Source organism: Anomaloglossus baeobatrachus, chromosome 6 (genome assembly GCF_048569485.1).
Source record: "Anomaloglossus baeobatrachus isolate aAnoBae1 chromosome 6, aAnoBae1.hap1, whole genome shotgun sequence".
NCBI classification, from domain to species: domain Eukaryota; kingdom Metazoa; phylum Chordata; class Amphibia; order Anura; family Aromobatidae; genus Anomaloglossus; species Anomaloglossus baeobatrachus.
Genome location: NC_134358.1, coordinates 121,048,842 through 121,067,799, shown reverse-complemented (window position 1 = coordinate 121,067,799; position 18,958 = coordinate 121,048,842). Strand labels below are relative to the sequence as shown.

The 18,958-nt window shown below is 43.6% G+C and overlaps 1 protein-coding gene across 1 annotated transcript in view; it reads left to right on the top strand.

The window, feature by feature from the left end:
- Positions 1-16,266, top strand: part of ADHFE1 (alcohol dehydrogenase iron containing 1) — an 89,501-nt gene extending 73,235 nt beyond the window's left edge. Inside the window, 3 exon segments of the mRNA XM_075353218.1 lie at positions 520-616; positions 5,937-6,094; positions 15,470-16,266. Of these exon segments, the coding sequence (XP_075209333.1) occupies positions 520-616; positions 5,937-6,094; positions 15,470-15,553 (339 nt within the window). The 3' untranslated portion in view covers positions 15,554-16,266.
- Positions 16,267-18,958: the final 2,692 nt, after the last annotated feature.

Here is an 18,958-nt window from a genome sequence, read left to right as displayed (position 1 = left end):
TATATAACTGTACATTGATAATGTTTTGGAAAACAGCTAAAAAGCCAAAACTTTTGTCACTGTCCAAATATTTCTGGATCTAACTGTAGATGTGTATAATTGTAATAGGTGAAGTACTCAAAACATGAATATCAACCTACAAAAAACACCAATGGCGCCATCCTAATCCGCCAATAGCAATAATAAAACCAATAAATACAAATGAGAATGCTCAATAATAGAGAGCTTCAAAGTTGTTTTACCCAGCACAATACAAAATTACATGACTATGTTCAGGTTTTCAAGTAACATAATTCTAGGTGCACTTACATAAAATTCATATATTATCTCTAAATTGACACAAGGCTGAAATAAAGTTTTTAAATATTCTGGGTGGATTAAAATGCCTCCATTTGTGTTTTTTGTAGGCTATTTCTAACTAAATCATATTCCATTCCATATTTCTTATGGACGTTTTTGATTTGATTAGTTAAAAAGTAATTAATTTGTTTTTAATTATTAATGATTTATCTTTTGCAGCCTCATGGGCTTTCAGTAGTGCTCACGTCACCGGCCGTATTTGCCTTTACCGGATCTATGTGCCCAGAGCGCCATCTAGAGGCTGCAGAGATACTTGGTAAGAAATTCTCCGATTTCCGCTAAAAAAAATATTGCGTGCATTTACCTTTAACATTTCTCACTTCTTTGTCATACTGATGATTGCAAATTTATTGCATATAAACGGCTGACTGTGTGATAGGTTGTAAGCAGTGTGTGTAATCTTTTGCATCCATGCTATTGTGGCCTCCTGGATGTTGTTTAGCAAAAATCCTCTTTTAGATCTTTTGGGCTATTGTGTGCTGCCTGGAAGATAAGCCTGCCTCCGGTCTTCATTATACAAAATTGAAGCCTGTGCCCACGGAAGGGCAGAACAGTGCAGGGAGGGACGGCAGCATAATGCGCAGGCGCTAGATTTTCGGCCGCACACCTGACATCACAGGGACACAAGGCAAGAGAAGGGGAGGCGGAATCCTGTATAATGAAGACCGGAGGCAGGCTTATCTTCCAGGCAGTGCATGTCCCATAGCCCGGAAGAAAGAAGATATAAAACAGGATTTTTGCCAAATGACGCCTCATCCAGGAGGCATACAGGTATGGCTAATTTCACCATTATGCCACCTGTATGCCCATATTAATAACTTAAAAAGCACAAGAGGGTGACAGATTCTCTTTAAAGGTATTTATATTCCTACAATCTCATATACAGTATATTCTACTTCAGTCTAAAATGTTGAAATTCGAAGGCAAGACCAAAATAAGTGTATTACAGGGAATCTGTCAGCAGGTTTTAGCTATTTAATCTGAGAACACCATAATGTAGGGGCAGCGACTCGGATTCAAGGGATATATCATGTATTAGGCTGTGTGCTGTAGTTTCAATACCATCAGTGTTTTATGAGCAGGAGATTATCCCTAGAGGACTAGTTCTCACATGCAGGTCAGTGCAGCTAATCTGTGTAACCCCACCACAGGAAGCTGCCAGTCAGGGGTGTGGGCGGGGTTATACACATTTCCGCATTCTGACCACGTATACATCTACAGCAGAGAAAACGGATTCTTATCACAACTACACCAAGCAGTCCGGTAAATGACACATCTCTGGCATCAGGGTCCATGTCTCTACATCATACTGCTCTGATTACATAGCAAAAACCTGCTGTGACAGATTCCCTTTAAACTTCCCTCCAGCAATGGTCTGATATGACTGGGTTCAGATCATTTGCACTAGTTGATGTACAGTATGTGTGCGAGTATCTTGGTCTCCTGTAGAGAGAGATGTTTTTGCAATCAATACCTGATATCACCACTAGGTGTCACTATATGATCACATTCTTCCTTTGAAAAGTGGAGTAAAATAAATAGTAAAGACTCAGAGCACATTACTAATTAAATGTCTTAGTTATTTAAGCAGTTTATGGCTAGGTTCGCACACTGCGTCTTTTTGACGCCACGTTTTTGTGCGTTTTTTGCCGCTAAAAACGCACAAAAACGCACCTGTGTCGAAAAAACGCATGAAAAAACGCATGCGTTTTTGCCGCGATTTGGTGCGTTTTTGGCTACGTTTTGCTGCGTTTTTGATCTCTGCGTTTTGCTGCGTTTTTCAAATGCATTGCATGGGCGGAAAACGCAGAAAAACGCAGGAAAGAACTGACATGTCCATTTTTTTTTTTTAACTCAAAAACGCAGGTAAAAAAACAGATGTGTGCGGACAGCAAAAATGAAAACTCATAGACTTTGCTGGGGAAGCAAAGTCCTGCAGTTTTAAGGCCAAAAACGCACCCGAAAAACGCGCAAAAACGCCGCGAAAAACGCACTGTGCGCACATAGCCTAAGGGATTAAATTGTAAAATATTGCATGCCTGATGATTAATGTCACTTTGATAAGTGTGGCACATAGCTGGGCCCTACAAGGCTCAGATACTGCAGAACAAACATTAGTTTAGTATCCAAAGTGTCAAAAATATGGTAGTAACATTTTTTCAAACAAAACTATTTTGTAGTATGTTTTTTTTTTTAGTTTTTTTTTCACTGGTCACTAAAAAATGATCCATCCTAATGTGTGTAATAACTGTATATGGTTTGAGGAATGACTTTATGGTAGCTGAAACTAACTATTCGACAAATTTACTAAATCTCAAATTTTTAGACCCTTTGTAGTGCAAACTTCATTAGATTGCCTTACAAATTCCAGATAGTAAAGTGGGTCATCCTTTTTCATTAATTGATACCACTTGCTAGCTGAGACTGCTGCCACCTTATAGCTGGGCTGAAGGGAAAAGAAATATATCCAGATCAAATAGAAAGTAATCTTACTGTCACTATCTTACTATTCATCATATAAACTTTCCAGCACTGTCTAGTTCCGCCGGCCCCCGGGGTTAATCCTCACTTCTTCAGCGTTTTTTGTGGCCAAGTGACAACTGGGGTCACAAGCATTTAGTGCAGCTACCGTATTTTTCGGACTATAAGACGCACCGGACCATAAGACGCACCCTGGTTTTAGAGGAGGAAAATGGGAAAATAAAATTTTAAGCAAAAAATGTGGTCATGACACACTGTTATGGGGCGAGGATCTGCTGCTGACACTGTCATGGGGGTAATGTCCCCAAATTCTCTAACTAAGGTACCCCATCCTGGTAATGATCCTTCTGCCTTGTATATGATCCCCATCCTTGTATATATGTACCCAATCCTGGTATATATTCCCATCCTGCTATATACCGCCATCATGGTATATATTCCCATCCTGCTATATACTGCCATCCTGCTATATACCCTCATCCATCCTGCTATATACCCTCATCCATCCTGCTATATACCCCCATCCATCCTGCTATATACCCCCATCCATCCTGTTATATACCCCTATCCATCCTGTTATATACCCCCATCCATCCTGTTATATACCCCCATCCATCCTGTTATATACGCCCATCCATCCTGCTAAATAACCCCCATCCATCCTGCTATATACCCCCATCCATCCTGCTATATACCCCCATCCATCCTGATATATACCCCATCCATCCTGCTATATACCCCCATCCTGGTATATGGCCTGTATCCTGTGGCACACAAAAAAAAAAAAAATGTTTATACTCACCTTTCCTCGCTCCATGCAGCATCGCTCCTCCTCCTGTCAGTGTCGGCAGCAGCACCGCTGGAGTGTGAAGCCGTCACCGTTGTCTGCAGCATCACTCGTCCTCCTGTCTGCCTGTCAGCTGACCTGTGTGGAGACTAGCGGTGCGCACAGCGATGACATAATCGCTGTGCTTACTGCACTCCACACAGATCAGTGGGCCGGCAGACAGGAGGAGATCGCGATGCTGCAGACAACGGTGACGGGTGAGTGTACTGATTCACTGCACCCTGCGATGATGATGCGCGGGGGGAAGGGAATACAGCTGCACATGATCACTCCAGGTTGTAGTTGCCAGGGGTGATCACGCGGGCCGGCTGTTAATTATGCGCGCATCCCCGCCCATCATCCCGCCCACCTGTCAGCGCCGGCTTCAGCGCTGAGGGATGATGGGCGGGAGGATGGGCGTGCATATCAAATGAGCGGGTCCATGTGATCACGGCAGGCTGCTGCAGCCTGCTGATGCCACCGATGTCCTGCTCCACCGCAGCACCCTCATTCCCCGCAGCCACATTCAGACTATAAGACGCAACATTTGGGGGGAAAAAAGTGCGTCTTATAGTCCGAAAAATACGGTACTTGATAAAGATGGCACAGATAGCCTGCGACAGTCTGCAGAGACAACTTTCCTATTCTGATTTTTCACTTTAACCCCTTCAACACCTGTCAAATTTCTGTTTTTCGTTTTTGTTTTTTTATTTCCGTCTTCCAAGAGCCTTATCGTTTTTGTTTTTTCATCAATCTAGCCATTTGAGGGCTTGTTTTTTGCAGGACAAGTTGCACTTTTGAATGACACCTTTCATTTTGCTACATATTGTAGTGGAACACAGGAACAAAATTCCAAGTGCAGTGAAATTGCAAAAAAGGTGCAATTCCTCAATTGTTTTGTTTTGTTTTTTGTTTACCAAGTTCACTACATGGTAAAACTGATCTGGCAGTATGATTCTCCAGGTCAATATGAGTTCTTAGCAAATATTATAGTTTTTTTATGTTGTTTTCTTTTACTTAAGTGGTGAAGAAAAAAAAAAAAAAAAATTGTCCCCCCAAAAAATTGCTTTTTTGTCTCCATTTTCCAAGACCAATAACATTCACATTTTTCAGGATCTGCGACTGTGTAAGGGCTTATTTTTTTTGTATCCTGAGTAGTGATGAGCAGACCTGGACTGTAAAAGTCCAGATCCGCGCGGATTAAAAAGTACCCGAGTACCGACCCCGGTCCCAGAGTTCTCAGTGAACTCCGGATGATGATCCAGGTCTAGCAATTCAGGTAATTAAAAAAATAAAGGAAAAGTAAAGAAAAAAAGGAGAAAGCAGGCGCGTTATACTTACCAAGTCTCTCGCGCAGCTGTACATTGCTTCCGGGCCGCTTACACTACGTCTGGGACCACTCATTATCCTCATACATATTTTCTGCTTTCCTCGTGTTTCTGATTGACTGCAGTCAGACGCTCCTCCACCCTGTGTGACAGCGTGTCTGACTGCTTTCAATCAGAGACGCTGTCTGTGTATGTACATTAGTGTAAAAATAAATAAAACAATTGGCATAGGGTCATAGGGCCCATAATATGATACCCAGCACAGATAAATCATACGGCTACAGGCTGCAGCCCCCAGCCTTTTGCTTATCTTGGCTGTGTATGAAATAAAACGAACTGCATGCGGCTTTTTGTTTTAATTATTTAAATAACTAGTTTAAAAAATGGCATGCAGTCCCTCCCCAATTTTCATACCCAGCCATGATAAAGCCAACAGCTGGGGGCTGATATCCTCAGTCTGGGGAGACACATACTTATTGGGCCCCCGCAGCCTAAAAATGGCAGCCTGCTGCTGCCCGGGATTATCGCATCTATTAGGCACTTTAACCGACTCATCCTGATTGCCCTGGCGCGGTGGCAATCGGGGTAATATGAGGTTAACAGCTGCCACTAAGCTATAGATTAGTAATGGGAGGCTACTATGAGACCAGGCTCTTTGCCCCTAAATTACACTGCTCTCCATTTAACTCACAAAAACCTGGTGACTGATTCCTTTTAAGACACATTGGTACATATACCTGGTCATAAATGTAGAAAGGCGTCCGTCATAAAAAAAGTGCGTGTATTCTCTGCCTCTCTGTATGAGAATATGTTTTCACAGCTTTATCTGAATATGTAACATATTGAATATTTTATGAACATATAAGCGCAACCTTCATTATGATTCAGTGTCTTCTGCAAAAATCTACAACCCACAGTTAAATCTGTCTGTTTTCATTTAGGGGCTGACGTCCGGAACGCCAATATCAAAGACGCTGGGCTTATCTTGGCAGACACCCTACGGAAGTTTCTCTTTGACCTGAATGTAGATGATGGCTTAGGAGCTGTGGGATACAGTATGGCCGATATTCCTGCATTAGTGAAAGGAACTTTGCCTCAGGTACGGTGTCTAAATGCAGTTACTATACTACCAACTCTAATGAATTGTCTTCCTTGTAACCATAGTTCTAGGAAACAGGCCACAGAACCCTGAGGACCACTGTTAAACTTTTGTGTGACTGGAGCCAATGAAAGAGAACAGTGATGAACGTGTTATTACAGGGCTTGTCTCATGAAGGTAGTCCCAGTGATGCACATGGTCCACGCCTAGTCAGTGTGACTAATAAAAATGATCAAAAAAATAGTATGACCACTTGAAAATCTAAAGGTCCCTATACACATTAGATAGATGTCCACCATCTAATGCTTATGGGGACCACCCTGCTTTCCCCAGACGGATGTTGTCAAGATACTGAGGGATTAGGTCTTAATTAGTCGCGGAGATAAACCTTTGCCAGAAGAGTCTTGAGGGGGATGGAGTGAAACAAAGGGGTCTGGAGGGGCATGGAGGACAGAAAGTCATTCTGCAGCTTTCTCATAGAGAAAACACAAGCAATCAGCCAAGCCAAGTGTTCTTGTGTATGTGGGAGTCAGAAGACATGGCTGTCAACTGATAGATAATTGTCTGTCTATGACTAGTTTAAAGGCCGCTTTACACGCAACGACATTGCTAGCAATTGTTAGCGATGTCGAGCGCGAAAGCAACCGCCCCCATCGTACATGTGATATCATGTGATCGCTGCCGTAGCGAACATTATCGCTACAGCAGCGTCACACGCACATACCTGCTCTGCGATGTCGCTGTGACCGGTGAACAGCCTCCTTTCTAAGGAGGCGGTTCGTTCAATGTCACAGCGACGTCACAGCAGCATCACCGAACTGCCGACCAATAGAAGCGGAGGGGCAGAGATGAGCGGGACGTAACATCCCGCCCACCTCCTTCCTTCCTCATTGCAGCCGTCCGCAGGTACGGTGATGTTCCTCGTTCCTGCGGTGTCACACATAGCGATGTGTGCTGCCGTAGGAGCGACGAACTACTTCGTACACCGACCAGCAGTGACATTCGAGAATAGGGGGGCATGTCACCGATGAGCGATTTTGACCGTTTTTGCGACGATTCAAAATCGATCATAGGTGTCACACGCAAAGACATCGATAAATCGACCGGATGTGCGTCACAAATTCCGTGACCCCAACGAGATCGCTTGAACGATGTCACAGCATGTAAAGCGGCCTTAAGGCTGTGTTCACATGTCTGTTTGAGACTTTATTTGTAGTGTTCGTTGCAAATTATGGCAGAGTTAGTACTTATTTTGCCGCATCAACATGGCAGAAATCACAATATAGTGTCAATGATGATGTCCAATATGTGATGAATTTTGCATGTTCTTTTGTTTTCTGTTATAAACCAACAATGAAGTGTGAACACAGCCTTAAGAAGAATCTGTCAAGTTATTTTCTAGTACAATACAATACTAATGGTATCGTGAAATAGGGCTTGGGCGGCTCATTCAAGATCATTAACTTTTATTGCTGTAGCTTCTCCAGTCGTCTTGCTGTAACCCTGGATAATTCAGTGTCGCACTGTGTCGCCCCCAATAGACCTCCAATGTGACGGTGGTGGCTCGAGTGGCGAGGTGGTTGTACCGGGCGCAAGCAACAGGCTTTTATGATGGGGGGTAAAAATAATATTTAAAAAGGGAGAAAGAAAATAATAAAATAAATAAAACAATGCCAGTTGGGATGTTCGGCTGTGGTATGGCCGGTCACTGCTGGGGGTCCCCAGGAGTTAGTTGGTGATGCGCAGTGCCAGTGTGACGCCCTGGACTAGCCAGGTAGTCACATACATACCAACACACACACATACACCCTAGGCAGTTACAACAGTCAATCAAAAACCCTTGTTGCCTCCCTCCAGAGTCTGATGTCCACACCAGGTGGGGCGGAGCCAGGCGGTTTCCCCCACCCACCGAGGAGTTCACAGGTCTGGAGGCGGGAAAAGTGTCAGTTGAGTCTTGGAGGTGAAAGTGAGAGGAGTGAACACTTGAGGTGTCTGGGTTGGAGCCCAGACACTGACAGCAAGGTTGGCAGACGGTGGTGGCCGTCTGCAGGAGTTGGTGGAACTCTGTAAAGCCGTAAGGACCGGGGTCAGGCGTCGGCCCGCCGGTACCGGACCGGGGAATGGAGTGAAGTTAAGCACACAGGCAGGGCCATCGGACCCCGACCAGGCTTGGAGCCGCCGTCAATAGTCAAATCCGAATGTGACAGGAACCTCCGGGGTTTCCCAACTACTAAGTCCCGATTGAAGGCAACTGTCCACCCAGAGAGGATATACAGCCACCGCCACAGGCTAGAGATCCAAGGGCCAGCGCCTACGGGCAAAACGGGCTCCTACGGCACCTATACGCCGGGGAGCGGACTACCGGTGGGCAACCACAGGAGTCAAGAACATTCTCAAAGGTGCAGGGAAAGACAGCCACCATCAGCCGTCCGGGGAGAACACAACAACAACACTGCAGCCGGCTGCGGGACCCGTCCATCCGGCCGTTTTGGTTTACCTACGACTCTGTCAGTGATTGTCTGAGTGAGTACACCAGTGCCGTCCGGCACCGTGCCTCGCAGTCCCTGCACCCCAGCCATCCAGCCTCCCCGTTACACCATCTGGCCCCGGGATCACCAACCCCTGCCCACGGAGGGGACAATATCTCAGCTGCACCCTATCATCTCTCCCGGGATTCCCGTTACCAGCAGCGGTGGTGCCATTATCACCACAACCCGTGGGTGGCGTCACGAACAATCTCCCTAAACATACCATACCCATTTCACTCACGGGTGAGGAGCGCTGCTCGAGTCCCCGGGTCCGGTCCACCGCTCGAGCCACCAAGCAGCAGCAGCAGCAAAAGCCCCGGACTCGAGCGTGGCGAACGCGTCCCCTCCGCCCGCGACACCAGAGGGTTGTCCTCTTGCCCCCCCCCCCCAACTAGACCTGGGTCCTAGGGGATGTTGAGGTAGGGATGGCGCAGCAGGGAATAATTTAGCCAGAGACAGGACAGGGAGCTTTTACTGTTTTACTGGAGCTCTGCAGAACGTTTATCACAGCATTCAATGATGGTGGTTCTTCCTGCCCTAATGAGAGTTGGCTTCTCTGCTGTATGGTGATGGTGTACTCTTCCTCTACTACTAATTCTCTACCTGGGAATAGGTATCTTGGTATCCTAGGATTTCCAAGACGAGAACAGTCTAGATTTGTAATCCCTTCTGGTGAGCAGGTGACTGGAATCTTGAAGGAAACCTTTTTCTTCTAGAAGTTTACAGATTCACACATGCAACTGTGCTTCAAGGAAATTTACTGCTTCTCTGCTTCTCGAAAAAAGGCTAATAGCAGTGTCTCAGTTTGCCACTGACGTAGGAAGTACTGGTGGCCAAGGGACTGATACCCAAGGGACTGATACCCTGACAATGTGTAACTGGCCCCTCCAGTGGTTTTAGCAGTCATCTCAGGACAGGACCTCTCCATATTACACTCCTCTCTTCACCTCACACTGGCTCTGACTGGAATTTACTTCAAAACTAAGCTTCTCCCCTATCTCCTTCTAGGGCTTTCACTCAAGCGTTGGTTTTATCTCAAGTGAACAGCCCCAGTTAGGGAACGTGGGCAAATGTGTGTTTTGTGATGAACAGCAGGGAGAACAATATCTCATCAAAGCTAACAATACATGTTATACAGATGGAAATACATATGTAGTTATTATCTGTAGCGACTTGGCACTGGGCGCCACAGCACCAAATCCAAATTGAATATGTACTGCTCCCCACTCCCATAATCCCGCCCATCTCCGATCAGTGACAGTAAATGACAGTGAAGATTTTTAAAGTGGCGGTATTACGGTAGTGGGGAGCAGTGCATTTTCAATGAATTCTCCTGGGCTTACAATAAGACAACCAGAGAAGGTAGAGCAATAAACGTTATTGGTCCTGAAAGGCCTACCAAAGCCCTTTTTCAGGATACCATTAGTATTGTACTAGAAAAATCACCTGACATATTCCCTTTTAATAAAGCAGGTAATAAGTGTACAACTGAATAGTGGACTGTGTTCATAAAATAAACCTAGGTGGTCTCACAAAGTGTATTCTGGGGTGCACGATAATGAAGAATGAGGGATCAGTAACTTACAATGGCCCTTCCTCATTACACATACATCTTAATCAGTGCACGGGATAGGAGCACACACCACGAGCCCTTCTCAGAAGGAAGCAGCTGTCAGTGTCTTGTGTCCTGTTTGCCGTAGATATATGATCATTTGCATTTCTTATGAAAAGTTTGAAAACACTGCACATCTGTCACTATTTAGCATGAAGTCGACATATTTCCTCTCATCGCCTTGAGGAGAGACTCTTAACATGTCATAAATACAGCACATGTTGTATCCTTCCCTGTAGCCCGCGCTCACCTGTACTAGTAAGTAACGTATGGAAAGCAGACACGATTCCAGGATTCCTCAGCTAATAAATTATACGTTAGCTCAGTTGATGAAAACGTACCTATACTTTGTAATTTTAAGAATATTTTTATTTGAATTCATTTTTATATTTAACAATTTTTGGATCAGTCGCACAATCCGTGGGTTAAAGGTCAATATAAAAAAATGCTATTTTTAAAAAACAGCCCAAAGTAATTGAACAGAGGTCAAATTAGTGTAATATTGCTAGGATTCAAGTCTTTCATTCCCAAGTCATTATTACCTGTGTGTCATACAGACCAGTAATGTAGCCCATACCCTTCATATAGCCCACACTTTACACTGTGTTTCCAATTTTATACAAAGGCAAATAGAGAAATCCCTTTACAAGAGTAAAAAAAAATCCTGGCACTTTACACACTTACATTGCATGTGGTTTTCTGGCTAAACAGTGGCACACAGAGTGTAATGATCACCCAGGGGCTCCATGCCCAGTTGTACTGTGCTGCAATGGTGGCTGCATAGACTCCATGGCTATGTGCGCACTAGGCGTTTTTTTCACACTGCGGTTTTTTGTGCGTTTATCCGCAAAAACGCACCCGCGTTTTTACCGCGGATGCATTTTTTGAGTGTTTTTACCGTGTTTTTGGCTGCGTTTTTGTGCACTGCATTCAATGAGTGAAAAACGCTGTGAAAAACGCAGTAATAATTGACATGCTGCGTTTTTGTGGTCACCACAAAAACGCAGCTACAAAAAAACGCTGTGTGCGGACAGCACTTCTGAAAACCCATAGACATTGCTGGGGAAGCAATGTCACAGCGTTTTCTGCACAAAAACGCGGTAAAAAGCGCAGCAAAAACGTCTAGTGCGCACAGGCCCTAAAGCTTTAAAACAAATTCCAATTGAGGTTTACTGTATAATCTTTAAAAATATATTTGTATTTTCAGAGAGTAACAGCTCATGAAACCACAAGGAGACATAAACCATATCACTGCAAGCTGAAAGTACAGCTGTAACCACATGGCACTGAAAGAATGAATAACGTCACATCAGGGGTATAGCTCTAGGGGTGCAAAGGTGGCAGTCACCACTGAACCCTGATGCCCAAAAAGGTCCATAGACCTCTAAACCACATAAGAGGTCACCGAAATTATTAATTTCACATCTTAGAGGTGAGGCCAGCCAAATATCTATGACTGGGTCCTCTGCCCTTCAGGTTCCACCTCTCAGATGGCATTTTTATATTCTAAGTTATTTCTAAGGTTATGTGCCCATATTGCTTTTTTTTCAGCACAAAAAAGCTGCTTTTTTTTGGCCTTCTTTTCATTCTTTCATGCTTTTTTTCATGCTGCTTTTCATGCTTCTTCTTATGTATTGAAATAGGGCAAAAAAGCAGAAACAATTGATATGTCGATTCTTTTTTCAGCAACAAAAAAAGCAAGGAAAAAAAGAAGCAATGTGTGCGCAGCACATCACTATTCTCATAGACTTTTCTGGGATGCATTTTCCTTGCTTTTTATCGGTTAAAAAAAGCAAGGAAAAGAGCATGAAAAAAGTCCTGTGGGCACAAGGCCTATACTTGTATGGATGCAGTAATATATAACCAAAGAAAGGGCATACTGGCAGGGGGCAACAGGGTAGACACTGCCTTTTTAAAAGTGTACTTAGCCTTGCATCTATGTCAGCAGACTGATTTTCTTTTTGTAGAGGTTGAGTGATTTTTCTTAATGTTGTTCTATTTTTAGAACTTTTGGTATGTCTCTGTAGGTGATTACCCCTAATAAAGAATATACCTTTTTTTTTCCCAGAGATCCAATGTGCCAGTCATCAGAAATCTAGTATTGAATACACAAGGGATTCAGTCTTGAAGTGCACTATGGGCGTGTCAGTGCACTTTGTAGAAGCAGTCTAAGTGCATCACCACGCCCCAGTGCATTTCCAGTCTAATTTGCATATTGTTTTAACACTAGATTTTTTTCCAGATTCGATGTACGAGTCTTGAGAAATCTTGTAGCTACAGGACTATCTGCCCAAAAGTGCCCTTGGGTATGGAAATGCACGTAGACTTACCCCGTTACACGCAATTACATCACTAATGAGATATCGCTGGGGTCACAGAATTCGTGACGCACATCCGGCCTCATTAGCGACGTCGTTGCCTGTGACACTTACGAGCGACTGCTAACTATCCCAAATACTCACAAAATCGTTGATTGTTGACAAATCATTCATTTTCCAAATATCGTTGCTCGTTCTGGACGCAGGTTGTTCGTCGTTCCTGAGGCAGCACACATCGCTACGTGTGACACCCTGGGAACGACGAACAACAGCGTTCCTGCGTCCTCAGGCAACGAGGTGGGCGTGACTTCCATACGGCTGCTCTCCGCCCCTCCGTGCATATTGGTTGCCTGCTGTTTGACGTCGCTGTGACACCGCACTAACCTCCCCCTTAAAAAAGAGTTAGTTCACCGGCCACAGTGACTTTGTTAGGAAGGTAATTTCATGTGACGCGTACTAGCGATATTGTTCACCACGAGCAGCGATTTGCCCGTGACGCTCGCACGACGGGGGCAGGTGCGATCGCTAGCGACGTCGCAGCGTGTAAAGCGACCTTTAGACACTTCTTCTAGCTATAATGATGCGCCCCTCGTGGATTCAAGGTTGATTTACATAAGTCATCTACGCTAGATTTGTCATAACTGGCAGATCATATCTTCCCCCAAAAAATAATTAGTTTTTATTGGGGGACAAGCACCTATGTTGCCATATTACTACTTCCATATGTAAAAATGTGTATAGCTTTTTAAAATTTTATTGATTTGCTTGACCGTGCTGCGTCTTCTGGAAATTTATTATTTTAAGAATTTAGTTAGCCCCTCATCCACATACATGTAGTGAGCCAATGAGTCTGTAAGCAAGTTACCTAAGATGTAGTAAACCCCCACCCCCCAAAAATAAAAATCACTGGTTTAAGAGTTACACATGGTGTGTAATAATAACTTTGCATATCTAGAAATAATTGCATAAACTAGGCTTGACTGTAATTTAGGATTGTTTTGGTGGGGTTTCACTCTGAGACGGTGTCCATCTGAGAATGAGTTGCTGACCCAATTGCCCTTTTTTAGTAAAAAATATGGGGAAAGGGGGGGGGAATGATATTATTAAATGTATAGTACTTAAAGGGGTATTCCCATCTCCAAGATCCTATGCCAATATGTAGTAGGTTCAATAGCAATAATAATCTACTTAGAAATGTAATATAGTTCTCCTTATAACCTACAGGGGTTGGACAAAATAATGGAAACACCTAACGTTTTGGCATCATAATCTTCGAACATGTTAAAAACATGCAAACCGTGACATATGTTAATGTTTTGTAGTTGATTATTTGTGTTATGTGATATGTGTATGTAAATTAACTGTTTGTTTTGCAGAATTTTAAGAACATTGATGAGAACCTGATACCAATGGCAGACCACTCGGATATTCAAAGAGGCCAAATTATTGGTGCTTGTATGGCAGGTGCTAGTGTAACAAAGTGCCCGAATTCTTGGCGTGTCTAGAGGAACTGTTTCCAAAGTAATGACTGCGTTTGAAAGAGAAGGAAAAACGTCCGCAGCAAAGCACAGGTCCGGCCGAAAGTCAAAGTTGACTGAGCGAGACCATCAGACTCTAAAGCGAATTGTGAGAAAATCACTGCTGAGCTCAATGAACACCTACAGAGCCCTGTTTCCACGAAAACTGTTTGTCGGGAGCTGCACAAATCTGTATTCCACGGAAGAGCTGCAATTAGAAAACCGCTGCTCTCAATGACAAATGTGTCCAAGCATTTAGAGTGGTGTAGAAACCTCCAGAATTGGTCCCTCGAGCAGTGGAAACGTGATATTCTCAGAAGAATCATCGTTTACCCTATTTCCGACCTCTGGCCGAGTGTACGTTTGGAGACAGCCGAAAGAAGCATTCCATCCAGACTGCCTTCTCCCAACCATAAAACATGGCGGAGGTTCTGTGATGATCTGGGGTGCTATTTCGTGGAGATCTGCCGGGCCAATAATATCCCTTCATGGAAGAATTAATAGCCGAGATTATTTAGGCATTTTGGGCGACCAAGTGCATCCCATGGTTCAAGCACTGTTCCTGGAGGGGAACGCCATCTTTCAGGATGATAATGCACCAATTCATACAGCTAGAATCGTTAAAGCATGGCACAAGGAACAGTCTAATGAAGTTGAGCATCTCATCTGACCCCCACAGTCCCCAAACCTCAACATTATTGAGCATTTAAGGTCGATTTTAGAGAGTCAAGTTAGACGTCAATTTCAGCCACCATCGTCGCTCAAATAACTGGAGGGTGTTTTAACTACAGAATGGGCTAAAATTCCTTTGGAAACAATTCACACCTTGTATGAATCCATACCTCAGAGAATTGAGGCTGTAATCGCCGCAAAAGGTGGACCTACACCATTTTAAACTAACTTTTGTTGATGTTTCCAGGTGTTTCCATTATTTTTTCCAACCCCTGTATGTTTCTTACCTCATGTGCAGGGCATTAAAGTAGGTTAGGTATTCATGGTTACGACCACTAGCAACTAACTGTCCCTATATATGTGATCGTAACCATGGATACCTAAGCTACTGCAATGCCTTGCACTTAAGGAAAAGGACATAGTTAATCAGAACTATACTACATTTCTAATTGGAAGTCTTTGATATTATTATTATTATTACCACTACACCTACTACGTATTGGGATAGGATCTTGTAGATGAGAATACCCCTTTAATGTTCACCTCCAAAAGGTTCTGTCGTCTCCACTGTTCTTTATGTACTTCAATGGTGTCCAGTCGCCAGATATTGGCTTCACCGGTGTATTGCACGAGACCAGTGATTGACTGTACATAGCTCTTACCTTTGTAACTCATGATCGCTGCAACCATAAGGCGGAATTTTCAGTGCATTTTCTTCTACATTTTAGGAGCGAGTTACAAAGTTGTCCCCAAGAATTCACTCTGAAGAAGACCTGTCAAAGTTGTTCGAAGCATCAATGAAACTTTATTGATTTGGAGCTCATATGGTGGAAGGAAGAGGCTCTTTGGGTATCAATAAATTATGTTTCTTACAATAAGAAAACAAAAATAAGAAAAGCCTTTAAGAATAGGTACTAAGACAGTGTTGGCAACAGAGTATACGGTATGTACTGAAAATAGAGCAAGGTTGCCAACTTGATTTTTTTTTCTCTTTTTTTGGACATTGGAAAACCATAATAAATCATAAAGATTATGTGATCTGTCTACAGATCGGAATACTGATATGAAGATATTAGCAGCATTTGCTGTGAGGTTAATTACAAACACTATAATCTGTTCAAACTTTTCCAGCTTCAAAAACATTCTTATCGGATCAATTGATTTTTTTATATATATAATTCCAGACTATACAGGAATGTTTAGACAGTTGGCAACCTCAATATAGAATTATACATATACTGTATGTCATCCTGTGCTTTGGTCCTTGAATTCTTGAAATACTGTGAAAGATACGTTACAATAGATATATTACGTGTACTGCAGATACAATGCTGGTGTCTATACATTGTAAAACTGTGAATATTTAAACTATAATGTGCCATATTGGATATATTCATTGGTTATATGTTTGGGTATTCTGAATTCAAGCTGAAAAAACATAAGCTAAAGTTGATATGAAATGGCTAAGGGCCGTTTCACACATTTGGCATTTCGCCGGATTGATGGATCCGGCACACTCCAGTACAGTGCAATACAGTACAATGGCATCGCGGCAACCTCCGGTCACATGACAGCATGTGACCGGAGCTTGCCGCAATGCCATTGTACAGTATTAACACTGTATTGGAGTGTGCTGGATCCGTCAATCAGGCAAAATGCCAAATGTGTGAAACGGTCCTAAACTCATCCATTGTCTTTTTAGTGTGGAAAGTAAACTCATTCAATAATTCCCGCTATGGCACAATATAGCAACGTTATAGCGCAATTTTCTATTTAGGTAGTATCTGTTGCTTATTCTTTCAGTAGACATTACATTAAATGTTTCTTTAAAATGTAGATTTTAATATTTGTCTTTTTTTTTCAACTGATAAAATGCCATATATTTGTTATGTTAAAAAAAATAATACACAGAAGAATCATTTCATAACTTTTTCCACCTTTAATGTCACCCATAACCTGAACAGATCTATTGAGAAACAAGCTAAAATAATTTTGAAGGGGAGAAGTAAAACAATAACACAAAAATACTGTTGTATAAGTGTAAGCACCCTCTTATAACTGAGGATGTGGTTGTGTTCAGAATTAGACAATCCCATTTAATTTCATGTTAAAAAGAGGTCAGTACATGGCTGCCATCATTTACAGTGATTCTGATTAACCCCATATAGGGTTTAGCGCCTCTAGTAGGGGTTTTCCCAATGTTTTCTTAGTTGCATGTTAATGCAAATGCCATGGTCTGTAAATAGCTTGAAACACAGCAAATAAAAAAAAATGTACAAGGCATTAAGTATAGCATGGAACAACAAAAAACTTCATCAAGAGATGGATTAAATTTGGCACAACAATGATATTATCTAGAACTGGACATCCTTTAAAATGAATGAAAAGAAAAGTGGTACGGGAGGTTGCCACTGCAACATTAAGGGTGGAAACCCATCTATGCGAGTAAAATCGGTCCGACTGGGCTGAAAAAAACTCGGCTGATTTTAGTTCACGTTAGGTCCGAGTGCAACGCAAGTGCGATGCTTTTTCTGAATAAATTAATGATTTTACTAGCATGTGTAATGCGTGTGTAATGCATATTTTTTACTATGTCATCTGCCATTCAGCTCTGCTACATGGCCGCTGACAGCAGACACAGACAGCCATGTAGCAGAGCTGAATGGCAGATGGCAGCAGACACAGACAGCTGCACTGTCAGAATGAACTCGGGTGAACTTCACCCGACTTCATTGTCATGCTGCGGCTCTGTCTGTGCCGCGTCCTGATTAGCGGTCACCAGTGAAGGGCTCACCGGTGACCACTAATCCCCTGAGTGACTGAAGTTAGCAGCCCTCTCTCATACTCACCGATCCCCGATCCCCAGCGCGGCGCTGCACGGCATTCACACTGCTCCGGCGGCTTTTACTATTTTGAAAAAGCCGGTCCCTCATTAAACAATCTTGTATTCCCTGCTTTCCCCGCCCACAGGCGCCTATGATTGGTTGCAATGAGACACGCCTCCACGCTGAGTGACATGTGTCTCACTGCAACCAATCACAGCAGCCGGTGGGCGGGTCTATACTGTGCAGTGAAATAAATAAATAATTATAAAAAACGGCGTGCGGTCCCCCACAATTTTAATACCAGCCAGATAAAGCCATACGGCTGAAGGCTGGTATTCTCAAGATGGGGAACTCCACGTTATGGGGAGCCCCCCAGCCTAACAATATCAGTCAGCAGCCGCCCAGAATTGCCGCATACATTAGATGCAACTGTTCTGGGACAGTACCCGGCTCTTCCCGACTTGCCCTGGTGCGTTGGCAAATCGGGTTAATAAGGAGTTAATGGCAGCCCATAGTTGCCACTAAATCCTAGATTAATCATGTCAGGCGTCTATGAGACATCCTCCATGATTAATCTGTAAGTTACAGTAAATACACACACACCTGAAAAAATCCTTTATTAGAAATTAAAAACACTAACAAATTCCCTGGTTCAGCAATTTAATAAGCCCCAAAAAGCCCTCCATGTCCGGCGTAATCCACGGACCTCCAGCGTCGCTTCCAACTCTGCTGCATGCAGGTGACAGGAGCTGCAGAAGACACCGCCGCTCCTGTCACCTCCACGCAGCAAATGAAGAGAGCTGCGTGATCAGCTGAGCTGTCACTGAGGTTACCCGCTGTCACTGGATCCAACGGTGGCCGCGATTAACATCAGTGACAGCTCAGCTGATCGCGCTACTCACCTCAGTTGCTGCGTGGAGGTGACAGGAGTGGCGGTGTCTTCTGCAGCTCCTGTCACCTGCATGCAGCAGAGCTGGAAGCGATGCTGGAGGTCCGTGGATTACGCCGGACATGGAGGGCTTTTTGGGGCTTATTAAATTGCTGAACCAGGGAATTTGTTAGTGTTTTTAATTTCTAATAAAGGATTTTTTCAGGTGTGTGTGTGTTTATTTACTGTAACTTACAGATTAATCATGGAGGGTGTCTCATAGACGCCTGACATGATTAATCTAGGATTTACTGGCAGCATTGGGCTGCCATTAACTCCTTATTACCCTGATTTGCCAACGCACCAGGGCAAATCTGGAAGAGCCGGGTACAGTCCCAGAACTGTCGCATCTAATGTATGCGGCAATTCTGGGCGGCTGCTGATTGATATTGTTAGGCTGGGGGGCTCCCCATAACGTGGGGCTCCCCATCCTGAGAATACCAGCCTTCAGCTGTATGGCTGTA